This window comes from Colius striatus, chromosome 4, assembly GCF_028858725.1.
Source record: "Colius striatus isolate bColStr4 chromosome 4, bColStr4.1.hap1, whole genome shotgun sequence".
Lineage (NCBI taxonomy): Eukaryota > Metazoa > Chordata > Aves > Coliiformes > Coliidae > Colius > Colius striatus.
The window spans coordinates 96,927,447-96,953,140 of NC_084762.1; the positions used below are offsets into that span (position 1 = coordinate 96,927,447).

General features: G+C 59.0%; 1 protein-coding gene across 5 annotated transcripts; it reads left to right on the plus strand.

Moving 5' to 3' along the window:
* The first annotated feature begins 635 nt into the window (after positions 1-635).
* NRBP2 (nuclear receptor binding protein 2) lies at positions 636-24,987 on the plus strand. 5 transcript variants are annotated; one of them, XM_061994756.1, is made up of 19 exons: positions 636-871; positions 10,818-10,940; positions 11,297-11,392; positions 11,610-11,699; positions 13,092-13,132; positions 13,220-13,314; positions 13,521-13,544; positions 14,314-14,397; positions 14,928-14,983; positions 15,302-15,397; positions 16,402-16,534; positions 16,692-16,794; positions 17,046-17,096; positions 17,340-17,475; positions 20,699-20,752; positions 21,183-21,246; positions 22,160-22,215; positions 23,838-23,902; positions 24,453-24,987. In XM_061994756.1, exons 1-19 carry the CDS (start codon positions 755-757, stop codon positions 24,508-24,510), a joined length of 1,542 nt encoding a protein of 513 aa, XP_061850740.1. In that variant the 5' UTR covers positions 636-754; the 3' UTR covers positions 24,511-24,987. The 5 variants fall into 5 exon arrangements, 4 of the variants coding, with proteins under 4 accessions (XP_061850740.1, XP_061850739.1, XP_061850741.1 ...); XM_061994755.1 differs by having other exon boundaries at positions 637-871; positions 11,297-11,398; XR_009818596.1 differs by lacking the exons at positions 23,838-23,902; positions 24,453-24,987 and adding an exon at positions 21,414-22,082 and having other exon boundaries at positions 11,297-11,398; positions 22,160-22,214.
* Positions 24,988-25,694: the final 707 nt, after the last annotated feature.

A 25,694-nucleotide genomic window follows, 5' to 3' on the forward strand; every position in this document is an offset into this window, starting at 1 on the left:
CATGGCCACCCCTACCATGGTCCCTCTCGGTTAACCACACCGGCTAAAAGGAGTAACTGTGCGGACAGAGCGTCTCCCAGAGCAGCCCACAGGCACCAGTGCTCGTATGGAAGAGGGTGGGACAAATAAAGAACGTGCTAAAAGAAACTGGAGACAAGACAGAAAGGGAGGAAAAACATCAAGTGAGCCAGAAACTTTCCAGGGGAATGAAAACATCGGCAAGGCGTCTGGCTCGGAGCTGTTGGAGTGGTGTCTGTGTGCACAGTGCTTGGCCGGGCACAGGAGCCCAGCACAGGGCAGGAGCTGTGAGGGAAGACGGCAGGGCCGGGCGCCGCGGGACCGCGGGGGAGGGCGCTGGGGGCCCCGCCGAGGGGGGCACATGGCCGGGCAGGGGCCGGGGCGCCGGGCCGGGGCAGGCACCGAGGCAGGGGGTCCGGCATGGACAGCGGGGCTGCGAGGCGGGCGGGACAAACCCCGGGCCGCCCGCTCCGGGGCGGGGGCGGGTGCGGGCTGGCGGCGTCGAGCCGTGCGGGAAGCTGCGGGCTGCGGCCGCTGCCGGCGGCGGGGCGGGGCGGGAGGGGGCGGGGCGGGGCGGGAGGGGGCGGGTCGTGCGCGGCCGCACGTCCGGAGCGGGGCGGGCTGAGCCCGGGGCGGCCCCGCGCGGCGCTGTCAGCCTCGGCTCGGCTCGGAGCGGTGCGGGGCGGTGCGGCTCGGAGCGGCTCGGCTCATCTCGGAGCAGCCCGTCTTGGTGGGGATGGCGGTGCCGGAGCCGGACGCGCGGCTGGCGCAGGAGAAGGAGGAGGAGAGCGAGGAGGAGAGCGAGATCCTGGAGGAGAGCCCGTGCGGGCGCTGGCAGAAACGCCGCGAGCAGGTGGGCGCGGGGAGCTGCGGGACGGGTGCGGCCGGGCCCGGCGCTGTGCGGGACGCCGAGCGCTGCCCCTCGCCCGCGGCCGCCCCGCGGAGCGCGCCCGGGGCTGGCGGCGCCGGCTGACCGGGGCGGGAGCGGTGGCCGCGGCTGGAGGCCGGGGCGAGGGCTGCTCCGGGCGGGGAGCGAGCGGCTGGAGACGGTCGGAGGCGCCGGGTGCCGCGGTGCGGAGAGCTGGGCTGGCCGTGGCCGATGCTCGGTGCGGGGAGCCTGGTGCGGGGAGCCTGGTGCGGGGAGCCAGGCTCACTGTGCCCGATGCTCGGTGCGGGGAGCCTGGTGCGGGGAGCCAGGCTCACTGTGCCCAATGCTCGGTGCGGGGAGCCTGGTGCGGGGAGCCTGGTGCGGGGAGCCGGGCTCACTGTGCCCGATGCTCGGTGCGGGGAGCCTGGTGCGGGGAGCCTGCTGCGGGGAGCCAGGCTCACTGTGCCCGATGCTCGGTGCGGGGAGCCTGGTGCGGGGAGCCGGGCTCACTGTGCCCGATGCTCGGTGCGGGGAGCCTGCTGCGGGGAGCCGGGCTCGCCGTGGCCGGTGCGGGCGGCTCTCCTGGGGTGGTCCCGGGCGTGCATCCCGGTGCAGGGGCGGCGGTGCCCGCAGGACGCTCGGTGCCGGCCCCCGGCTCGGAAGGGGCCCGGGCGCGGTGGGGCCAGCGCCGGGCCGGGTGTCTGCGCCGTGCGCGGGGGCTGCGGTGCAGTGAGCCCGGTAACCGATGAGGCTTGCCGGGCAAATGGCGGGGTGCGGGTGTGCTCCCCTGCACCTCGGCCTCCAGCGCTGGAGAACCCGGCTCCCCTGCTCCAGACAAGGGATTTGGAGCATCTCGGCAGATCCTCCCAGCGCAGATCTCAGCACAGCCCTCTTGCAGCTTGTTTTGCCATGCTCCCATCACCCCCAGCCCTCTCTCTTCCAGACGTGTCCCCCATGCGGATGTAACCACCATCTCCCCTGAAAGCCGAGCCCGAGTCTCTGCCTCTGTCAGGGCACCCGGGAACAGGGACCGAAGCCCGTGGGTGAATCCTGACCTCAGGCAGGGCTGGGACAGCGCCGAGGGACAATGGGCACTCTTGATTCCTGAGGGCTAAAAGGGCCCATCCAAGGCCAATCCTGTGCTTTATCTGCCCACCTAAATGACCTGTTGATGGGCCCGTGGTGCCCTGGGCTGCCTGACCATGTTTCAGGCTGGTTTTCCCCTGTGCTTTGCTGAATTGTTGATAATTTGCCTTTCTCGTGTCCCTTTGTGCTTCCTGGTGCTTCCACCCTCTCACATCCCCCTTCCATCTCCATTCCTACTGCCTGACCACCCCTGCCATGCATCTTCCCTATATCAGGGCCTTGCATCGAGGTGTCTGTGCCTCATGGCTCATGCCTACACCTTGTACCATGATGTGTGTGCCACATGCCAAGGCCTGATGCCATACTCAGAACCTCATGGCTCCTTCCCTTCTTGTTCTTGCTGCTCCCAGGGTGTCGGATCCCACCACGTGGCACATCCAAAGTGTTGGAGCCAGCTGTGTGTTTGTCACCTGGTGTTTCCTTTAACTGTTTTGGGAGAGGCTGTGCTGGCCCCCATCAGCAGCTGTCCCTCTGTCCGTGCCCTGCAGCTGCTGTTGCAGCACTGCATGCTGCAGGGGATGCCAGGGGTGAAGGTACCGATGCAGCTGACAGACAGACAGACCCCTGCCTCTCCTCTGGCCTCTCTGCCGGGATGGCTCTGTGGGAAAGATGAGGAGGGGAGGAAAGCTGTGTGGAAACGAGTTTTCAGCTGAGAATACTGTGATGCTCCAGTATAATTAGATCTATAGACTTAATGACCTCTGCTGTGTGTTGGAAACAAGCATTAGGTGTAGGTACAGGATAAGGCCCTGTAGTTTAGTCACATCTGACCTGTAGTTGCATTCACAGAGTTCTTGGATGATGTGTGTTGGTCTGTGACCCATCTAAACAGCCTACAACCCTTTGCTATCCTTGGCAAAGACATGCCTTGGAGGCTGTTTCTCATGAGAACAATCTCCACCTGTTTTGACTCAAGGGTGACATTGAGGGAGGTGTATGTTAACATTAAATTTTGGCAAGGGAAGTTTCTGGAATGATGCTGTGGAGGCTGGAACTGGCCCCTGGAGGCATGCAGGAAAAGTGGATGAATATGGAGCACAGCCTTGTCAGGGGCATTTCCACACAGATGTTTTGGTACTTGATCTCTGTACAGGGAGTTTCTCCTGTGGGAGAGCTGCAATAGGTGGATGGGCCTTTCTGAGTGCTGCTGGGCAGCAGACAGTGGCAGGGGGGCTCGTGAGTCTTAGTGGTCTGTGATATGGTTGTGTGCCGAGGCCAGGAGCTACAGCACCACAGTAATGGCTCTGGCAACATGGGAGGCCTGTGGCTGCTCTCCAGGCTGCTCTCCTCATGCTGTGTGGCTGTGCTGTGAAGCTGTGGCCATGCTGTGGGGTCATGGCTGGACCACACAGCCCTGGAAGCAAGTGTCAAGCTTTCAGACCCACAGCAGTGTCCCATTCAGCAAAGTGCAGGTTTTGGGGTCCAGGTTCTGTAAAGCTCCTGTGACACAACCCACATGAACCAGAATAGGGAAGTGGTAGCACTGCCTGAGTTGTGAGGTGGAGGAAGTTTTGTGTAAGAGACTAGTTAGTTGCAGCTCTGCAGATGGTTGGGTACACACCAGGAAGGAAAGGCACCATTTGCTGTAGGTATCTGCTCACATGGACGAGCAGCCCTTCTGTGTAACACACATTCTCATTGCCCTGAGCAGTGCAGGTATTTTTACCAGTAGGGATTTTCCCTCTCTGCCCCCATGATTCACTGCAGTTGCTTATTCTCCTTAATTTGCATTTGCTGGACGGTCAGGTCCCGTCTGAGATCCAGATCTCAGGTCTCACTGTTTGGAGTAGGGACCTGGAGGGAAGAGCAGCAGTCCCTGCAGAGCTGAGGTGGGCAGAGGCCAGCACCCCACGCTGTTTTAGCGCTTAAAACCGTGGTTACAGGAGGAGCAGCTGATGATACAGTGCTAATGTGCATGTGTTAATTGCCTGTACACACGGATCACACCTTTGGGTGTGCGTTTGGCCCGGGGGAATGCGGAGCAGCAGCTCCCAGCCTCCTGTGCATCATCACAGCATGTTCCAGGGACAGACACGATGCCTGAAATGTGCTCTGTTCTTACTGCTGAGCTGGCTCTGTCTGTGCCCACCAAAGAAGAATCAGCGAATCATTGAGATTGGAAAAGACCCTTCAGCCCACCAAGTCCATCTCCTCTCCTCCCTGGGCAGCCTGGCACAGGGGCTGACACTCCTCTCAGGGAAACAGCTCTGCCTCAGCTCCAGCCTCAACCTCCCCTGGGGCAACCTGAGCCCCTTTCCTCTCCTCCTGTCATTCATCACAGGGGAGCAGAGACTGACCTCACCACAGCCTCCTGTGAGGGAGCTGCAGAGAGCTCCTGTGTGCCCTCAGGCTCCTCTTCTCCAGGCTCAACACCCCCATTCCCTCAGCTGCTCCTCACAGCACTTGTGCTCCAGCCCCTGAGCCAGCTCTGGTGCCCATCTTTGGACACGCAAAATGAAGTGTGTTTGGACAAGGGAAAGGAAACATTTCGCAATCTCCTTTGCTATTTATGATACATGTATTTGTGATGGATACAAAGTCAGTTTCCCACCTACCAGGAGATACAAGCCCTGCCCGTGTCTCTGTGGAGGAGCAGTCCCCTGAGCCCTTGGCTCTGTGTTCAGTGCCAGCACAGCCCGTGTTCTGCCCCTTTCGTTCCTCTCCCTGCTGTTGGTGCACAAGTGCAGCAAAGGAATGCTGCTGCTGCTGGACACTTCTCCATTTAGGAAGACAGGGTTTACTTCAGCATTGGTTTGATGCCCTTTGCTTTTTCCACCCGCCCTGTGGAGTAAGGAGGAAGAAGAAACTTGTTTTACCACTGCTGTTAAAAGTTTTGTAGCTTTCCTTGTCTGCCGTTTCCTGAACGCACCCGAGCACCTTGTTACTGCTCTGATCCACGCTGCTCTGTGCAAAGAGCCTGGCACAGGGGCTGCAGCCGCCAGTCCGTGGCTGTTGTCTCTGCTGTCGGTGAGCTCTGCTACTGTCACATCAGCCTGTAGCCCAGGCTGGGTCTGAGCTGGTACTCCCACAGCCTCGCCAGCACCCCTCTGTCCCTCTGGGTGTCCCAGTGCCCGTTGTGCCCTCTGCACAGTGTCCCCTGGCATTCCTCAGGGCCCTTTCCTTCGGGATGAGAGCGTGTGCTTGCTGTGGCAAAGGGGTCAAGTTGGAGAGTTGCTTCTCTGCTCGTAGCTCTGCCCTTGCCTCTGATGTGCTGGCAGCTCCAGCCCGCTTCAAAAGTCCTTTGCTCCCCTCTTTTTGCACCTTGTTCAGTAAAAGAGTTAATGGCTGAATGTGTAGTGAAACAGAGCCCCTGAACTATGAACTTCTAAACCCAGCAGGACGAAAGAAAGCGAAAAGGGAAACACTAGCAGAAGGAAAGCGAAGAAATGCTGGAGCAGGACTTAAAGAAAATGGAGTAATGTTAAACAATGTGCAGGAGGGGGAGATGTTCAAGTGTTACTAGGCCTTCCCACAGAAAATGGAAAACAAGACCCACGGAAACAAACAGCCTCAGTGTTTGAACACAGTGAGCTGCAAGGGAGTTCCCTTTCGTTAAGGTACAAATTACGTCTGGGAGCTTGCAGTGAGGATAACCAGTTCTGTGGCAGATTATGTGGAAAGCAGCCAACTATTTAATATTTGCCACCAGATTTATTTTTAAAAGCTGCTTTGTTGCCAGCCCTCCCAGGAGACCGGGACGTGAAGCGTTTTGTTGTGAAGTGCTTTTCCAGAGCAGAGGGGACCAGCTGAAGGACTCAGCTCTCTCTTTTCATGCCGTCTGGGGTGGCTTTTTTCCTGCCCCTTACTGATCTTACAGCTCTTGTTTGGTGCTGCTTAACTCTGCAGGATGAGCTGTGAACGTGCTGACCTCAGCTGATGAGGCAGGTTAATGTCACGGGGGCAGCCTGGGTGGTTTGAATTGGAGGGTGTTTGTGAAAGCCAGGTGAAATCGTTTGAGCTGAGGTGCTGTAATTCAGAGGTAGATAAAACCCCACTGGAAGCAGATGCCTGAGTCCCTTCTCAGCACATGTCCTGTGGCTCTGGCCACAAAGCAGCCCTTGCACGCTGGGCTCAGTGTCCTCCTCGATGCCCTTTCTGGTCCTGTGGGCAATGTGTGGGCACTGTTTTGCCTTTTGCTTCAGGTCTGCTTTCCCTCAGCTACTTTCTCCATCTCCAGGATCCTTTAATCCTTGGTGATCTTACCCACTCACAACAATCCTCTGCCTTGTTCTCACTGCTGGGGAGGGAGGTGACGTCAGCTGAGCGGTAAAGGTTAGTGCAGGAACTTGTCCTCCTTCGTGCAGTAACATGCTCCTTTATCCCCATCTGCAAGAATGCCCTTCTCTGTGCAGCTCTGGGACTGCTTCTGTGCTCCCCAGGCACTACCTGGCTGCAGCTTGTCCCCAGTGTCTCCCAGGCTGTCCTTTCAGTGCTCCCTCCACACTGGGCACGAAGGAGGAGTTTGACAGTTGCCAGCATTCTCAGTGTTTTGTTGCCTTTCCTGTTTTTAGGGAAGCTGGTTTTGCCCTCTCACTGGTTTTTCCCATGCAGGTGGTTTTGTTTACAAGGTGTTTGCAGTGGCCAGACCCTGTCTGTGAGCCTTGCAGCCTTGGGCACCTTTTGTGTCTGTCATCTGGTTTCCTCCTCTGCTGTAACCAGAGAACGGTTCCAGAGGCTTTTGTATCTTACTCCTGGGACAGGGGAGGTGTCCCACGGTTGTGTTACAAACTGGATCAAAGGGTGATCAAGTGCTGCCTGGTTGGCTGTGCCAGGGGATAGGGCAGAGTGTGCCCGTGGGCCGGGAGGCAGCGTGTCGGCTGCTGCTCTGAGGCACTGCCGTTTGCTCCATTCAGCTGCTCAGCTCGGGTTTGCTCTATGCTGGTGCAGCAGGGGGGCAAATCCCTTTCCTGTCACAGCTGGCAGGGGAAATCACACCAAGTTCCTGTGTTATAACCAGGTTAAGTAGTGCTGGAGGCTGCTCTCCTGCTGACTCATAAGGGGTTGCTGTTTTCCAGCCGGGCTCGGAGGAGCAGCTTTCTGGACAAGCTCTGCACACCCCAGTTCCCAGTGGTGGGCACTGGGCCTGCAGCTGTGGGATGGGGGGGCCTCACACCCTGTCTCTGGGTGCTTCCTGCTGCCCCCTCCCACCCCAGCCCCTGTGGGTGCAGGCTGCCAGGGGGATCCTGCAGAGCCTCGGTGCCCGCTGCAGCCCTGCTGGGCTCCAGCTGTGCTGCCAGTGAGTTTCCGAGGTGTAGTTTCACCAGGGAGCAAAGCAGGGCTCTGCTCCAGCTGATTGCAGGCTCACCTCCCCTTCCCAGGGGCGTGCAGTGCCCTGGGGTAAAGCAAACAGCTCCTGCCAGGCTGTTCCCTGAGCATCCCAGTCCCCAGGCCAGGCATGTGTCGGATGCCTTGTGTTCTGCCCAGGAAATAACAGCACTGGGGTTGCCTTTGGCCTGCAGGATCTCTCCTGGCTCTTATCAGGGAAGTGGAAAATTACTCTTCTGTCCCTTTTTCTCATCAGTGGAAGGAGAATAGGGATCACAGTGTTTGCTCTGGCAGCTGCTGGGCAAGAGGGAAAGGCAGCCGTGGGTACGGAGAAGAAGAAAAGGCTTCCAGTGCTCCCTGCCACAGGCAGAGGGATGGGCTGGCTGGGGGCTGTGGCTCCGAGGAGTCCTGCTGCAGATCCTGCTGGGAGAGGGCTGCTCTACATGTCTACAGGTACTGGTCAGTGGCCTCCTTGCTGCTGCTGACGGGCAGGGGATCTGCTGGGGTGCACAGGGAGAGCTGTGGCAGTGGGCTGGGTGCAGTGGGTGTTCCTCATGCCTGAGACCGGAGGGCTCTGCTGCTGCAGATCCTGCTGTGCTGCCCACCAGTCAATTTCCCTCCCTCAGCTTCCCCTGCCTGCAGCACAGGCCACCTGATTGCTGTTCCTGTCTGACTGGCTGAATGCCACTCTGCCCATAGCTCTGCTCTGTTCCTCACTGTGAGACTCCCTGCTCCTCCAGCATTGCCCAGGATGAGCTGTTCCCCTGGCCCTGCCTCCTCTCTCTCTATTCCCTTGGCCCTGTCTCCCCTCTCTCCGTGGCTGCACCAATGTCAAACCTCAGCAGAGCTCACCCTGACCTGTGCTGCTGGCTCCCTGCGTGTCCCTGGCCCTGCTCAGCCAGCTCCCTGCAGCTCCTCCTGGATCCTCACTGCTCTTACTGCTAAGGTGTTTTTGTGAGAGGGAGGATCGAATGCTCAAATGGAATCAAAATACGTTACATCTCCTGTGTTGCCTTTAGCTGCTAATTGTGTAACATGATCACACAGAGAGAACAGGTTTGTCTGGCACTGCAGAGCCCTCATCCTGCTCTTGCAGAGTCACAGGATGTTATGGGCTTCATCTGTGTGCTGTGGGCTGCAGGCAGCAGTGTGTGTGGATGTCACTGAGCTGTTCCTCTGTCACAGCCTTTGGTGTTCCTGCCACGAGGTGACACCCAGCCAGCAGCCCAGCTGAGCCCAGGAGCAGATTGCTCCCTCATTCCTGGGGGCTGCTGCTGGTCCTGACCTCCTCCCTGGGGACAGGGGGGCTTACTTTCTTCTCCAAATGGGGTCTAAATGCCAGTAGGAGCAGAAATGCCTGTGCAGTGCTCTCCAGCCCCATGCCTGCCTTGCTCCACAGTTGCTCTGCCAAGGCCCCAGGAGCTGATCACTGAGCCTTTGTCTCTGGGCTGTTTCAGTTCTCGTTGACGTGAAAAGCTCAGAAGAGAGCGATTTATTGTAAGATGCAATCTGATCTTTTGTAAAGCTTTTGCCTGCTTGTCCCTAGTGATCTCTCCAGGCTGCCCTCAGCTCCTGCCAAGGGCTTTCTGGAAGCTGCCAGAGCAGGGAGTTTGCCCAGCCCAGCCCTGGAGCTTTGCCTGTTCCATGCCGTGTCCATCAGCAGCCCACGGCGCTGCCGGGAACCCCTGAAAGCCACGCCAGGAGCTCACCAAGGGGACCTGTGGCCAGTCCCTTTTGTCCCCAGGCCCCTGTGTGATTACAAAGCAGCACTCGTGCATCCCTGCAGTCGTGAGGCAGCTGTCGGGTATCAGTTTGACTGTTGTCCTGCACAGGACTGAACACGTTTGCATCTCTGCATGGAACAGGAAGCATTTCCCTCCCATAGGCCTGTCTGATGCTCCTCACCATGTCCAGAGCCTCCCAGGTACCCACAGACCCACTGACCAGAGCCCTGAGCACCGGGATACCACCTTGGGTTTAAAGAGCAGGTTGTTCCGAGCTGGGAGGCTGCGGAGGAGGGACCCTGGGCTCCTGCTGTGCAGACAGGAGCCACATGGGACGTGCTGGCCCCGTGTGTTGGCTCCTGCTGTTACCTCAGGAACGTTGTGGCCCCGAGACAGGGCAGATGAGGAGGTGGCACCCAGTGCTTTCAGGCCAGTCTGTGCCCTTGTGCATCACTAACCCCTGGGCAGAGCTCTGCTGCTCCCACATGTGTCTGTGGCACCTGAAAGCCTGTTCAACTCTGTGCTCTCCTTTTGGCTCCCTGTTCTCAGCCTCATGACTGCTCTCTGGTTGCAGGACAGGAGTTTTCTTATGACCATCAGGATGTAGCAAGAGAGGGGTCTCTGCTCCCAAGTCACGAGTGATGGGACAAGAAGAAAGGGGCTGGAGTTGCTCCAGGGAAGGCTGAGGCTGGAGCTGAGGCAGAACTGTTTCCCTGAGAGGGGTGTCAGCCCCTGTGCCAGGCTGCCCAGGGAGCTGGGGCAGTGCCCAGCCCTGGAGGGATCCCAGAGCCGTGGGGCTGAGCTGCTGAGGGCTGTGGCTCAGTGGTGACCGTGGCACTGTGAGGGGTCAGGGTTGGACTGCAGGAGCCGAAAGAATGAATCTGTGATTCCTGTGCTGTGCTGGAGCCTCAGGAGGCTGCTGGGACTCATTGGGAGGCTGCTGGGGCTGGCTGGGAGGGCTGTGGGCAGCTGGCAGCGTTGCTGGCTGTCCGTGCTGGGCTTTGTGCAGAGCACGTGGAGCCTGTGAGCGGAGGGAACAAGCAACAGAGGCGCTTTGTGTGCCTGCAGCAGGAACGGGGCCAGGGGCTGCTGGTCAGGCCTCGCTGATGAGCCGTGGGTGCCGTGTGTGTGCCCCTGGGTGCCATGTGTGTGTCTGTGCCTTTGCCTGCAGCTGCCCCATGCCCAGCTCCAGCAGCTCCAGCCCTGCCCCTGGAAGCAGCAGAACAAGCTCCCCTTTCATCTGGCTGCCCGAGTGCTGCCTCTGCCCTGGCTGCCAGGGCAGGGGGGGCATCACGGGGTCCTGGCACAAGGCTCTGTGGCTTCTGGGCTTGGGAAGCCATCAGGCAGACCCCGTGGTGCAGGGGGTTGCCCCCAGTCTCCTTGAGGTGTTGGAAGAGATGATGTTATGCCTTTGGTTTGTCTGGACCTTCTAATTCGCCCTGTCCAACGTGAATGTGGCCCTCAGCATGGGTGTGGGTTCTGCCCCTCGGCTGCTGGGAAGTGAGGTCCCTATGAGGGTCCTTGTCCCCATGCAGGAGGGGGCTGACGGGTGACTGGCACCACCAGCTCCCCACTGGGCCAGAAGGGTCAGGAGGGGCTGGGCTGGGAACCGCTCCCAGTCACTGTGTCTCTCCTGCACCCTCACATCTGCAGAAGGGGTTGCTGCACGGCTGGGCTCCCGGGAGGGGGCCTCCAGGGCTGGAATCCTCCCTGGGAATGGTGCAGAGAGCAGCAGCGGGGCCGGGAGCTGGGGCAGGGCTGCAGCCGGGTGCCTCACACCTCCCCCTGCCCCGTAGGTGAACCAGGGCAACATGCCGGGCATCCAGAGCACCTTCCTTGCCATGGACACGGAGGAGGGCGTGGAGGTGGTGTGGAACGAGCTGCTCTTCACCGACAAGAAGGCCTTCAAAGCCCATGAGGTGAGCCAGCCCCCCGAGCCCCCTCCCCTGCCAGCCCCCCGAGCCCCCTCCCCTGCCAGCCCCCTGAGCCCCCTCCCCTGCCAGCCCCCTGCCCCTCCCGGGCCGCAGCGTGGGACCCTGCTGCTCGTAGGCTCTCCTCCATCAGCAGCACCGCTCACAGCCTGTTGTGCCCTGCTCCTCTCTCCCTGCCCTTGTGCTCCCCCTCAGCTCCTCTCTCGAAGGCAGCTCCCCGTGTCCTCTGTACCATGAGAACAGCTTTCCCCGTGACCAGGGGCACAGCCTCCTCCCCAGCCCCGGTTCCCTTGTTGTGCCATATCCCAGGACCTGCCCCTCACCTCTCCTCTGTGTGCCCTCAGGAGAAGATCAAGACCATGTTTGAGCAGCTGGTGCTTGTGGATCACCCCAACATCGTAAAGCTTCACAAATACTGGCTGGACGTGAAGGACTCGAAGGCACGGGTAGGGAGGTCTCGGGTGGGGAATGTGCCTGGGGGAGCCCAGGCTGGGGAGGGATGCCGGGGGGATCCCAGCTCTGCCCCTCAGCCCCCTGCCCTGGACACCCCTTCCTTCCCCAGCACACTGCTGCCACCGGCCCCTCTCAGCTGTGTTCGGGTGCAGCCCACGGGCTGTGCAGCCAGGCTGGGAAGCCGACACCTCTCTCCCCTGCCAGGTCATCTTCATCACAGAATACGTGTCCTCAGGGAGCCTGAAACAGTTCCTGAAGAAAACCAAGAAGAACCACAAGGCCATGAACGCCAGGGTGGGTTCCTTGGGCAGGTGAAGCTGGTGGCTGCCAGGGTCTGTGGTCTCTCACAAGGCAGAGCGAGCGTGTGTCGTTGCTCCCTGAGTTACCCGGGGAGGTGGCGTCTCGATGAGGGCCAGAGCAAGAGCAGGACTTGCTCAGGACAGCCCAGAAATGGATCTTGCTGTGAGGATGTGCCCTGAGGATGGGCACGTGCTGGAAGCTGCTGCAGGGAGGCTGGGCTGTGGGATGCTGACTGCTCCCAGGGCTGCATCGAGCTTCAGGACCCTCCGCCAGGGACAGGGGGCTTGTGGCCAGGTCACTACTCGGGTCAGAGGGAACAGTTTGGCCTGCAGACCTGCTCAGGATGGGGCTGAATAGTGCTTTTGCAGGCAGGGCTCAGCTGGCTGTGACTTGAGGGGCTGGATGACTGCTCTTGGGGCCTTGTGCTTGACCTTGCAAGCCCTGCCTTGAAGTCTGAGCTCAGTATCACACCAGTGCAGTTCAGCACCCCTGGAGGTGAGGCTCATTGCTGTTGTGTACAGACAACCATGTGCATGGACCCCACAACCACAGCCAGCTTTGTCTCCTCTGTGCTGGGTCTGTCTGTGCTCCCACCAGGGTTTGTGGCTCAGGGGCTTCTGTCTGCTGGCAAGGATGAGTTCTCAGCCTTGGCAGTGTTCTTGGAACAGGCGCGGGAAAGGAGACTGTTGTTTCTCACACAGTGTGGGGATCCTTTGAATCACAGAATCCCTGACTGGTGGAGATGGAAAGGGCCCTGCAGAGCTGCTGCAGCCCCAGCCCCTGCTCCAGCAGCTGCCCCTGGCTCAGGGGGCACAGGAATGTGTCCAGGTGGGTTTGGAAACCTCCTGAGAAGGAGCCTCCACACCCTCCCTGGGCAGCCTGGGCCAGGGCTCCCTCCCCTCAGCACCAAAGGACTTGCTCCTCCTGGCCCAGGGGCACTGCCTGTGTGCCAGCCTGTGCCCGCTGCCCCTTGTCCTGCCACTGGCCCCCACACACCAAACACTGGCCCCAGCCTCTGGCCACTCACCCTGTAGGGACTGAGCAGCACTGAGCAGGGCCCCTGAGCTCAGGCTTCTCTTCCCCAGGCTGAACAGCCCCAGGGCTGCAGCCTTTGCTCCTCACACACGTTGCAGCCCCTCAGCACCTTGGCAGCCCTGCACTGGCCTCTCTGCAGCACTGCCCTGGCTCTGCTGAGCTGGGAGCCCAGCACTGACACAGGGCTCCAGCTGAGCCTCAGCAGGGCAGAGCAGAGGGGCGGGAGCTGCTCCAGTGATAGTCTGTGGAGATAGCGGAGGCAGATGTGTCCTGTCACTGGGTGGAGATGGGGGGTCTGGCCATAGGTCTGGTGGGCATCTCATCTGACAAGAGCTGTGCCCTCTGCTCCAGGCCTGGAAGCGCTGGTGCACCCAGATCCTGTCTGCTCTCAGGTAAGCCCGGTGTCGCTGCAGCATCAGCCCTCCCCTCGCTGGGCTGGGAGCAGGGGGTGTGCTGAGGGCACCGCTGTGCTCCCCCAGCTTCCTGCACTCCTGCGAGCCTCCCATCATCCACGGCAACCTCACCAGCGACACCATCTTCATCCAGCACAACGGGCTCATCAAGATTGGTTCAGGTAGGAGCTGCTGCCCCTGCTGAGGAGAGGCAGGGGGAGGATCTGCCTGCTGGGGGCTGTGCCCAGGGGCTCCTGGCTGGGTTGGAGAGCCCAGAGCTGCAGGGCCCTGGCAGGATCCCCCAGGCAAAGCTTGGGGTGACTTTCTCTTCTGTTTATCCCCCCTTCTCCGACGTCTCCTCCCTCGTCCCGCTGGGGCTGACTGCCAGTCTGGCACAGAGTGTTTGCCAACGGTGAGTGTCCCTCTGCCACGCCAGCCCCATCCCCGGGGCCTGCAGCCTGCCCGGGCACACAGCAGCCGTCCCGGGCTCTGCGGGCAGGGGGCACCGGGTCCCTCAGGGGGCTGCTGTTCCTGATGCAGGAGCAGGGCAGGGGGTCCAAGGGGGAGCAGGAGGAGGCTCAGGGGGAGCAAGGGGATGTCCTGGGGGAGCAGGGGGGGAACAGAGGGCAGAGGGGTATCCCAGGGGCAGCAGAGGGATATCTCAGGGGAGCAAGGGGGGTGTCCCAGGGAGCAGGGAGAAGAGGGGTATCCCAGGGGAGCAGGGGGATGTCCTGGGGGAGCAGGGGGGGATCCCAGAGGGCAGAGGGATATCCCAGAGACAGCAGGGAGATGTCCCAGGGAGCAGGGAGAAGAGGAGTATCCCAGGGGAGCTGGGGGATATCAGGGGGAGCAGGGGGAGGAGTCTTTGGGGAGCCAGGGAGGTGTCCCAGAGAAGCAGGAGGGAGTCCAATTGGGGAGCAGAGGGGTGTCTGGGGGTGTCCCAGGAGGAGCAGGGAGGTGTCCAAGGGGGCAGAGAGTATCCCAGGGGAGGAGGGGAGTGTCTGGTGGAGCAGGGGAGTGTCTCTGGGGAGCAGGGGGTGTCCAAGGGAGCAGGGAGGGGTCCCAGGGGAGTAGGGGGTATCCCGGGGGTGCATGTTCTGCGTGGGCAGGAGCACAGGGGACCGTCCCTGCTCACAGCCCCAAAGAGCCATGGTGCAGATCACTTCTCCTTCCCCCACCAGCCCTCCCCGACGACCTGCGGAGCCCCATCAGGATTGAGAGGGAGGAGCTTCGCAACTTGCATTTCTTCCCCCCGGAGTACGGCCGTGAGTGGGGGCTGCGGGGAGCCCGGAGGGACGAGGGGTCTGTGCCAGGCTGGGCTCGGTGTGATTGCAGCCACACGGGGCTGTTCAGTGCATTCAGCTCAAGCCCTTGGCCCTGGCTCACGGGAGATGGTGTGATAATGACTGTGCCCTGGAGTTGGCTAGTGCAGAGCTGCAGGCGTGGGAAAGGCAGCTGAGCCAACACCAGCATGGGCTGTGCTGGAGCTGGTTCTGGTGAGGAGCAAGGTCTCAGCACAAGCTCGGGTCAGCTCATTCCTCAGGAGCAGTCCTCAGCACGTCAAGTGTTGCAGGGATGAGGGAAGAAGGGGTAAAGAGTCTTTGTGCCACGTGAGAGCTCATGATGGCAGCCCCACCTGGATTGTTTTGGGGCAGATTTGAGGGGAATGAACAGGAAAAGTTAGTGCAGGGAACTGTCAGATCATGTGTGTGGCGTGTGGGGAGGTCAGGCGTGGGCTGGGGTGTGCAGGGAGCCTCTGCCTCTGCTCTGATGTGCTTCTGGCTTGGCTTTGCAGAGAAGGCTGACGGGACGGCCGTGGACATCTTCTCCTTCGGGATGTGTGCGCTGGAGGTACGGAGCAGCATGGCTGCAGTGAGCCCTGGGTACAGGGCAGGGCTGCTCTTGCTGAGCCTGCAGAGCTGCCCAGGGAGTCTCCTTGCCCTCTCCCAGAGCTTGCTGTGAGCTGGGGATCCCTGGCAGCAATGCAGATGTCCCTGCTGGGCCCAGCAGCACGTTTTCTGCCCTGGGTGCAGCCATGGGGACCTGGAGCCCATCTGGGCTGTGTGTCCTGGCCAGGAGCTGGCAGGGGATGTCCCTCAGGAAGCCCCTGGGGCCAGACCTAGGCTGGGCTGGTGCAGACCTGCCTGTCCCTTCCCTGTCCCTGTGCAGATGGCTGTGCTGGAGATCCAGAGCAACGGGGACACGCGCGTGTCGGAGGAGGCGATCGTGCGGGCACGGCACTCGCTGGATGACCCCAACATGCGGGTGAGCACGGCTGCTGAGCCCCTGTGGGACACTCCTGTGGGTCAGGCATCCCTCCTGGGCTGCAAACCCCCCATGAGCCGGTGTCAGGCAACCTGACATCGCTGCAGCCTCCATGGTCTGTCTGGTATCTACCTGCTCCCCAAGCTTTCATCTCGCAGCCAGTGCAGCCTGACATTGGCCACAGGACCACATGTGGTGACAGGGAACAGAGAGCAAACTCACCCTGAAAACGCTCAGGCAAAGTGTTTCACACGAGGACAGTGTGGGCTGGGTGAGCAGACAGAGGGCTGGGCCAGACCAGTGCCCTGCCCAGCAGAGTGCTGGCATGGACCTGGCACCTTTCTTGCCCCTCTGTTTTGCTCCCTGACCCATCTCAACCCCTCCTTCCTCTTCCTTTGCCCAGCCATCCCAGAGGAAGTGTAACTCCCTAAATTCTCTTGTTTGATCCCCAGGCATTCCACAGTAAATCCCACCCTGTCTGATGCCACAATGCCCTGGTTTGCACAGCGTCCCTGCGTGTCCTCTCTTGAGCTCCAGCTCCGGGGCCAAACGCTGCTGCTCGCCTCTGAGGGTCTCTGGGGCAGCTGACGGGGAGCCCGGGTGGCTGCCCTCCCCACCATCCTTCTTATGACCATTGTTTGGGTCTCTGTACCTGTTCTAAGGGCCTGCACAGAGCATTGCAGGAGGAGAGGCTTTTGCTTTTCTGCCAGCACTGAGTAGAAAGGGGCAGCTGTGTCCCTGCTGCCCTCAGGAATCCCCCCACTGCCTCAGGCTGCCTTTCACCCTCCTAGCAGCATCCTCCTAGAGCTGATCCTGGCTGGCTGCTGGGTGACACCCCTGCCTGTCCTGCTCACAGCCATTTGCTGGGCTTTTCTGCAACTGGCTCCTGGGGAGCCTGGCGGGGAGCAGGGTGGGCTGTTGGTGAGCTGTGTGCCGAGGGCTGGGGCTGCAGCCATGGTGTTCCCTGCTCTGCCTGCAGCCTGTGCCTTTGCTTTGGCCCTCAGGAGTTCATTCTGTCGTGCTTGACCCTCAACCCAGACAAGCGACCCACAGCTAACAGCTTGCTGTTCCACCGGGTGCTGTTCGAGGTCCACTCGCTCAAGCTGCTGGCAGCACACTGCTTCATCAACAACCAGTGTGAGTAGCCACGAGGCCACCCTGCCCCGTTCCAGCTGCTGCTGGATGTGGAAGAGCCTGGGGAGGTCACTGCTGGTAGCCCTTCCCTGAGGTCTGTGCTGCAGAGGCCACGTTACAGGACATCCCAGCTGACAGACCCTTTCTGCCTTTGCCCTAGATCTGATGCCAGAGAACGTGGTGGAGGAGAAGATAAAGGAGCTGGACCTGAACATGGTGATGGCAGAGATCAGGAGGGAGGGTCGACCTGGAGCACAATGGAGGTGAGGATGAGTGACTGAGGCTTAGAGCACAGAATCACAGACTCATTTGGGTTGGAAAAGCCCTTTGAGCTGCTGGAGCCCAGCCCTGAGCCCTCACAGTGCCACTGACCCACAGCCCTCAGCCCTGAGCAGCTGTAGCCATGAGCTCAGGACTTGCATCCAGCCTGGTGATCCTGCTGGCATGGCATAGCCGACCTTCCCCGCTCTCTGCTGCCTCTCCCCGTCACATTCCTGTCCTGTTTTTCTCCCAGGTACTCAGAGGTCTCCTTCCTTGAACTCGACAAGTTCCTGGAGGATGTCAGGTGGGTTGGAGGTGGTGTCTGACCCGGGCTGTGTGCCCAGCTCCGTGCCCAGCTCCGTGCAGCAGCACAGGGCAGGGGCTTCACTGCAGAGCGTGGGGCACGTCCCACCCCCACAGCACTGCTGGGTCCTGCTGAGGGCAGCTCCCTGGCACTGCTGCCTCCTCGCTGGGTGCAGATCGCTGCCCTGGGCCATGGCTTTCTCCCCTTACCTTTGTCTGTGTCTTCCCTCTGTGTCTGTATCAGGAATGGGATTTATCCCCTGATGAACTTTGCAGTTTCCAGACCCCATGCTCTCCCACGTGTGCTCTCCCAGCCCCAGGAGGACCCTCAGAAAGCCAAGACTCCCACCCCAGAGCCTTTTGATGTGGAGACCAGGAAGGTGAGGTCAGATGCTGGTGAGGACAGAGGGGTGCTGCCCACTCCCAACCCCCTGGTACAGGAGCAGCTCTCCCTTTAGCCATGCACTGAGCTCCAGCCCAGTGAAAGCTGTTCTCCTTGTGCTGGCTGCCCCAGGGCTGCAACAGCCCCTTTGCCTGGAGCTAGTGAGACCCATGTCCCCTGAGACGTGCTGGAGCAGCCCTGCTGCCTCTGACTCTGCAGCTCTGCCCTCCCTCCTCACACCTCCGCCAGCAGCTCTGTCCCGGCGCGTTCTGGGCCCGTTGGGGTGTGGGTTGGGACCCCCACCATTGTTTGATACCCACACTGCAGCAGGATGCTGAGATGAGAGCTGGGCTCGGGCCTGTCCTGCCTGGCACTGCCCAGGAGAGGCTGCAGACATGGGCAGGATGGGTGTATGGCTCCCAGAGGGGAGAGGAGGGGGTGCCAGGCAGGGAGGGCAGGGAAGGACTGACACTGTGTGAAGGTGGGTGAGCAGAAGTGAAGCTTTCCAAAGCCATGGTGAACAGAGCAGTCCAGCACTGCAGTGTGACCCCTTCTGGGCATGGGCATGTGGGGTATGGGCAGGCTGCTCTGGCATCCCCCCAGAGCCCTGTGCCCTCAGCCTCCTCTCAGAGGACGAGCACTCCAGCCCAGGATCATTTCAATGTCTCTCCACTGAACTTGCTCCAGTTTATCAATGTCTTTTGGTGTTTTGGGGCCCAAAATTAGATGCAGTATCAGGATGTCATTTAACAAGTGCAGAGGGGAGTGATTGTTTCCCTCAGCGCCCTGGCTGTGCCCCAGGAGGCTGTTGCCCTTCGCTGCTGCCAGGGCACGTTGCAGCTCACGTTGCCTGCTGCCCACCGTGACCCCAAAGCCCTTCCAGCAGAGCCAGCACAGCTTTCCCGACAGCCAGCCCATCCCAGCCTGTGTCCTTGCCAGGGATTATTCCTTCCTGGGGGCAGGAGCTGGCATTTGTTCTTTGCTGGAGACAAGATGTTGGCCACCGTCATCAGCCCACGACGTGGGCTTCTCTCTCCTCCTCCTGTCTCGTTGGGAGCAGGTGATGAACTGTGGGGCTCTTAAAACCTTGTTTGGTGCCTGTTGTTTGCCTGCAATGACCCTTCTCCTTGTTCATTGTAATCACCCGTTCCTCTGGATGATATGAAAGCAGTTTCATAGCTGCCTTGAGCCAATGTTAAAGCATTGTGTGGGGCTGAACCTAACACTCAGATCCCGTGGAACTCCTCCCTTCACAGAGCACATCAACAGTGGTCTCCTTGGATCTGAGCAGCAGCTTTCAGGGCATGTAGCTAGTGCTGTGTTCATCCTGCTCAGTGCCTGTGTCCCAGGGAGCTGTGCTGATGGATGGGACACATGTGAGAGCTGAAGCTGCAGACCTCTGGGGTTCTGCCGCTCCCTTTCTGCATTAGTACCTACCGCCTTCCCCCTGATGCCCTGAGGGCCTTGGCTGCCCAACAGACCACAGAGTCCCTGAATGGTGGAGATGGAAAGGGCCCTGCAGAGCTGCTGCAGCCCCAGCCCCTGCTCCAGCAGCTGCCCCTGGCTCAGGGGGCACAGCAACGTGTCCAGCTGGGGTTGGAAACCTCCTGAGCAGGAGCCTCCACACCCTCCCTGGGTTAATGAGGTGCCCCTGAGCTCAGGCTTCTCTTCTCCAGGCTGAGCAGCCCCAGGGCTGCAGCCTTTGCTCCTCACACACATGTTGCAGCCCCTCAGCACCTTGGCAGCCCTGCACTGGCCTCTCTGCAGCACTGCCCTGGCTCTCCTGAGCTGGGAGCCCAGCACTGTCCACAGGACTCCAGCTGAGCCTCAGCAGCTATGGCAGAGCAGAGGGGCAGCACAACCTCCCTGGCCCTGCTGCCCACACTCTCCTCAGTGCCCCCAGGCTGCCATTGGCTTCTTGCCCACAAGGGCATGTTGCTGCTGAGGTCTAGTTTGCATGGTTAGATGCCAGTTTGACGAAGGACTCGTGGTCTCAGCAGAGCTGAGTTTGCGTGGATTTTGTGAAAGCTGCAGATGGACAAACCTGCAGAGTCCCACAGGAGTGAGGTGGCAGCACAGAGGGGCTGTGCCTGGGAGGCACCTGGGGCTGGATGGGTCCAAGGAGTTTGTTTTGGTGGTGAGGATGGTTGAACAGTGTATCAGGGGCTGAGAGAGGTTATGGGATCTTGGACGTTTTCCCAATCCAAGTGAGCAGAGCTCTGAGCAGCCTGCTCTGAATCCACTGTTTTGTTTTGAGCAGGGTCTTGGACTAGAGACCTCCTGATGTCCCTTCCCACCTAAATGATTCCTTGATCACAGGCATCAGACAGAGAGAGGTAGGGAGCAGGTGGCAGTGATGCACCCAAACATCACCATCCTTCTCGTTGGTGATGCCTGTGTGGGGCTGCAGAGTTCAGTGTAACTCAGCACATAAAGCAGCACGTGGGCAGGCAGCAGGAGCATCCACCTTGGGCATCCACAGGTCAGCTCTTGGGGTGATGGATGGCCTGGAGAATGTAAGGGCCAGAGGACAGCGAGTCTCCTAGCTGGGAGAGCGAAATGCCATGGGGTGTTTGGCATGGGGAGGAGCTGTGACAGAGGGGTGCTGGGTCAGAGGGAGGAACCAGCATGTGAGTCACTGCTGAGCACGAAACCAAGGACTGTAAAGGAACCTGATAATGAAATGCCCCATTTCTCTGACACAGATGGATATTCCATGGTGCAATGTGGGGTTTCCAAAAGCAAACCCATGTGTCACAGAGTCACAGGACATCATCCTAGTGACATTAATTTCAGTAACATTCAAGCACTGTTCAACATTTAGTGTCCACTTAGTGACGTCCAAGACTTCTGCTTTGCTCTCCTGTCTGACTGGAGGGTTGGTCACCTCATGAGGACACACAAGTACAGTGTTAAAATGTAACCCAGAGTCTGGGCAGAGCTTTGGGGGAAACCTGCCCTTGGCAAACAAAGCAGCAGAATTCACCCTGGTTGTGAAGCTTTTCCCAGGAGTGCAGCTGGGTTCTGGGTTAAATGAACCTTCAGCTGCTGCAGCCAGACAGTGCTTGAAGTGTGGGAAGAAGGGCAAGGTCAGGCTGGCCACTGGGATTGAGCCCTTTAAGCAGGAGTTTGCAAGCAGTGGTTGGGGAGCAGGAGCAAAGCAGACCTGGGGGATCCAGAGGGACTGTATCCAAGCTGATGCTGGTCTTGGTCTCTTCTAGGTGGTGCAAATGCAGTGTAACATGGAGCTGAATGAAGACAAGACCCAGTGGCACGTAAGTATCCAGCTCCTGTTCTACCTGAGGCCGTGGGGCAGAGCTGCTCTCTGTGCCTGCTTCTGGCTGGGAAACAGCTTGGTCTCAGTCAGTTTTCTGCAGAACCCAAAGGGCTTACTCTTGTCCCTGTAATATAAAAGCAACCCAAAGAAGAACAAAGACACCAGCCTGCTCTGGCTGCCTGACAGGAAGATCTCACTCTCTTTGTCTGGACGTCTTTTAGCTCCCCTTCTTTCTAGTTTCACAGTTGCAGGTGAGCTGCAACTGTTGAGAGAACATTCCTCTTAAAGCTCTCAAACTGCCCTGCCAAAGAGATCCAGCACCTCAGCTGTTCCCAGCGTCCTCCCTGCTCACCACTGCTGGCAGTTTCTCGTGCTGAGGAAGCGTTAGCACCTTTCTCTCTCACAGAGAAACTCTCTTCCTCCTGCAGCTTACCCTTCTGCTGATCCTGGAGGACAAACTGCACCGACAGCTGAGCTACGACTTGCTGCCCAGTAGGTTTACTTGCAACTAATTTTGTCTGTGTGAGTGCAGAAGTGTTGCCTGTTGGCCTTGGTCAGGTTTAGGCTCAGATTGTGTTAGGCACAGCCTGCCTTTGCTGCCAGCTTTTCTTCCCTCCATGTACTGGGAGAGCAGACTAAACCATCCTGTGTGGTACCAGCTCTTGTCCACCCAGACCCTCATCTTCAGCCTCTGATGTGTGGTAGTGACCTGCCCCTGAAGTGGATGTTGGGAGTCCAGTGAGTGGCCATCAGCGCTCTGAGCTTCCTCTGGGACACATGGTGTGTGATTCCTGGGGTCACACCAGTGGACCTCCTCCTTCCCAACCCCGGGGCAGTCTCTGCAGTCTCTCAAAGGAGCAGGTGGACTCTTCTCTGAGGGAGCCCTCTGGGGCAGGGTGTTTCTCCTGTCCAGCACAGAAGGCTCCTTCCCAAAACCTGTGGGAGCGTTCTGGAGGCTGTGCAGCCGAGTCCCTTGACTGCCCTACAGCCAGAACTGAAGCACAAAGCTTGGAAGCTTATGTTTGGGAGCTGCTGCCTCACCAGCTCTTTGTGTTTCCCTGCCTGCAGGTAGTGGCCTGCCTGTTTTTCATGCAGGGCCAAAACAAGCCAAAGAGCCTCTCAAAGCGACACAATTGCCAAGACTATTGTGCTCTATGTGCTTTGGGACTGGAGCTCTTCCTGCCAGAGCCTTCTTCAGCTCCAGTTCACTGCCCTCCTCTGTGCTCTGGCTGCCCCAGAGCTACCTGACACTTACTCAGCCAACCAGAAGTACAGAGCGTGTGCCCCTGAAGCAGAGGGAAGGAAAGGGCAGTGCGGGTGTGCTGCAGGTCAGGGGAGGGACGGGGACAGGAGGAACTGAAGGGTGCATGAACCTTCACACTCTCACTGCTCCTTGTCTCTGCAGCTGATAACTCCAAGGACTTGGCCACAGAGCTGGTGCATTATGGATTCATCCATGAGGTAAGCTTCCTCACCTCTCCTCCTCACCTCAGTCCTGCCTGTACCCTGCAACCAAAGTCTCCAGATCCCTGTGGCACCTTGTAGCAGTGAGAGCTCCAGCGTGGCAGCTGGAGAGGGACAGCCCTGGCAGTCTCCTGGTTCTGCCCTTGGGGATTTTTGCCTTCACACTTTGCTTGTGCCTGACTCCAGGCTGCTGTTTGGAGGGCAGTCTCATTGTGATGGCAGGGTTCATCAGCCAGCCTTGCAGTGGCTGGGAGAGCCAGAGGAATGCCAAGGGAAGGAGGCTGAGGCCATCTCCCAGCTCCCAGAGATGTAGATTTCTGCCTTCCCAGCTCCCAGCCTCTCCCTTAGGTGTTTGCAGGCAGCCCCAGGAAAGGGTTTGAAGCAGCCCCTTGGTTCAGGCTGCTCAGCAGCACAGCCTCAAGGAAAGGCAGCACAGGGACAATAAAAAAGATGTTTATTTTGTACAAGTTAGGATTTCTGGGGCTGTATGCATAGTTTGGGAGCGTTCCTCATGCTGGTTGCTGGCCTCAGACAAAGAAGGGTCGGCATCACGCAGTAAGAAATGTATGTGAGTACACCTGGGAAAAAAGGTATCTTTAGACTTTGTTCCTGTCTTGTCCTGAGTGTGGTGACCTGCAGCTGGGCCCTGGGGTGCTGAGGTGCTTTCTCCTGGGCTCTGCAAAAAATGCAGCATTTGTGAGCAGCCTGCTGCTGTGGAATATACTTCCCCCAGCCTGTGTTCCATGGGCTGTAAATGCCTTTCTCTGAGGACAGAACCTCCTTTTAACAGGTCTTCCCCTCTCTGACACCTTCCCCACTCCCCAGATACTGACCACCTTTCCTCTCCAATGGTGCCCCTGGTTTATACCCCCGAGCCTGCAGTCAGCTTGGGGGTGTGCTACTCGTTTCTGACCTGAAGGACTTGGGTACCCAAGTGCTTGTCTGGTTTTCCAGCCTTAGTGGCCTTCTAGCAGAAGATGCCACCCATGCCTGAGGCATCTTGTCTTCAAAAGCCAAGGGTATTCTTAAAAGAAGAGCAGTAACTGAGCAGCAGAGGAGTGCCTCAAATCAGCAGGAAAACGGCTGATTCTGCGTTTCTAGTTTGGCAGTTTTGTTTCTGGCACTTGCAGAGTGGGTCTGTGAGGGTTTCATCCTTTACACATCCTTGTGTATCTCAGTCATCTCCTTAAGGAACAAGCATTACATTATGTTGGAAACCACGAGCTCCCGAGTGTGCCAGGAAAGAGATTTCTGTGCAAAACAGCTGCCAGCCCAACGAAACAGTGACACTGGTTTCAGTTTTGGTTAGCAGTGGTATGTTGTAAAACAGATGGCTGTAGAAAGGAGCTGCAGACACAGCAGTCAGTTCAGCTGGGTTTAAACTGAACAGGTAGGGTCCTGCAGATGGGAAGCTGCAAAGCACTGGCTGCTCCTCTGCATCTGTGTTGCACCTGGCACAGAGAGGCTCCATTCTGCACTGGTCATCCAGGAACTGAGATGACCGTCAGTGGTGTGTTCAGGTGTGGCTGTGAGTTGATCTCTTGCCACACAAGTGCCCGAGGTGAAGCTGGCGGCTGAGCCGGATCCATCCGTTGGCACGTTTGTCTCTTTCCCTTTAGGATGACTGTGAGAAGTTGGCCAACTTCCTGGAAAACGCCTTCCACAAGTACCGGTCTCCTCCCTCGTGAGTGAGCCCTGGGCAGTCTGGGCCAGGGGGCTTCCCCGTGCCCGGGGGATGGGACAGGACGGGTACCAGACTGGCAGAGACCGCGGGCTCCTGACTGAACTTCCCGCAGCAGGACCGAGCGGGTCACCCACTCCCCACTGAACCTGTGCAGGCAGCTGTGCGCCCGAGCCACCATGTGAAAAGGCAGCAGCAAGTGGAGGAGCAATCAGCAAAGCTGAGGGATTGCATGTGCATCAGGAGGGGCTGGGGCCAGGCAGGAGCACAGGCTGTGTCCCCACTCCTGAGCAGCAGCCCACAGAGCTGTGAGGGGTGGGGAATGGGGCGGCCCCTTCCCCACGGGGTTTGTGCAGATGCAAAGCTGTTGCAAAGAATCCCCCAAACCGATGAATTTCCCTCTGGGAATGATAAGCTTCTGTCACTGCAGGTTCCAAAGCTATTTTCCCCCCTCTTTGCCAGCTGGTGATGCTCACAGAAGGGAGGAGAGGAGCGGGCTCGGGTAGCTCTGGCGCAGTTTCCAGTCTGCCACATTCTGTTCTTTGTGCCCCAGTCTCTCCAGTTTTGTCGAGGTTTCCCCAGCACAGACGAGCCACCGTGATGCCTTGTAATTAGAACTGCACACCTTGGTGTAAGCTGAAGAGAGGACTGTGTGAGCTGGACTTGATATGGCATGAGAAGAAATCCCAGAAAGGCAACCCACCAGCTGGATCCAAAGAGGTGGATCAGCAGAAGCCTCCGTGGTGCTGAACAGAACCCTTGTCACACGGCCTTCCACGATCTCACGGCACCTAAAGGGGGAAAAGCACCCCGGTGTCACTTCCCCGTTTCTCCCGAGGTGTTTGGGGCTTCAGTCATTAGCCTGCAGAGAAGAGCAATCATCTTAGCTGCTGTGCACACCAGGTTCAGTCAGCGCCCAGTGCAATTAGAGTTGTCTGTGTTGCAAAAGCCATGCCCACAGCCGCTGCTGCCCCGTGCCGTGCCGTGTCTGCCTCCCCACGCCGAGCTGACGCCTTGTGCTGAGTTTCCAGCCGTGCTGTGCCGTGCCAATGTTACAAACTGACACATCAATAAAGCCGCTGACAGTCGCTGTCTGCTCCGGACGCTCTGCTCCGTTCCACATCGCCTCCCTCCCTTCCTCCCTCCATTCCCTCTCGCAGGTACAAGGTGTGAAACTGCTTCCCTGAGCTCAGCACGTCTCCAGCGGGGGAGAGGAGGAGTTCAGTGGGGAAACATCATACAGCTCTTTGGTTCAGAAATCTCTCTCTCTGCAGGACAAGTGTGCACTTGCCTCTGCAAACAGAGAAATTCCTTCACCTCCCCACTGCTTCATTTCCCTGATGAGCTCGTTAGCTGTACCACATTTCACTCCACTGAGTTCCTTGTTTGATGTGGCCTTGTCACAGCTCGCTTTGACCCATGGTTTTCCCTGCTATTGGCTGTGCTGCTTTCAGCAAGGAAGGGTTCATCCACCAGCTGCTGCAGGCTGCTGCCAGGACGTGAGCAGCTGCTCCCACAGCACCCCCGAGCAGCTGAGGCGGGGTGGGAGCGCTGCACATCTCCAGAGCTCCCTTCCAGCCTGGCCAAGCACTGGTCCAGACCACCCTGCACAAGTGGGGTCAGCTGAAGAGGGTTGCCTAGGACCATGTCCAGGCAGGTTTGAGTGTCACTACGGATGAGGTGTGTGGGCACAGCCTGTTCTCTTGTCTAGCCACCCTCACAGAAGAAAAAAAGAGTGTTTTTCCTACATTCACAGGGAATTTCGTGTTCTTCACTTTGTGCCTCTTGTCACTGG

Excerpts from the sequence above, each read along its gene's own strand:
- NRBP2 (XM_061994755.1), top strand. The coding sequence starts at position 755 with ATGGCGGTGCCGGAGCCGGACGCGCGGCTGGCGCAGGAGAAGGAGGAG. Across the intron at positions 14,984-15,301 it reads TCGGGATGTGTGCGCTGGAG|ATGGCTGTGCTGGAGATCCA; the intron begins GTACGGAGCAGC and ends GTCCCTGTGCAG. Across the intron at positions 16,535-16,691 it reads CTGCTTCATCAACAACCAGT|ATCTGATGCCAGAGAACGTG; the intron begins GTGAGTAGCCAC and ends CCTTTGCCCTAG.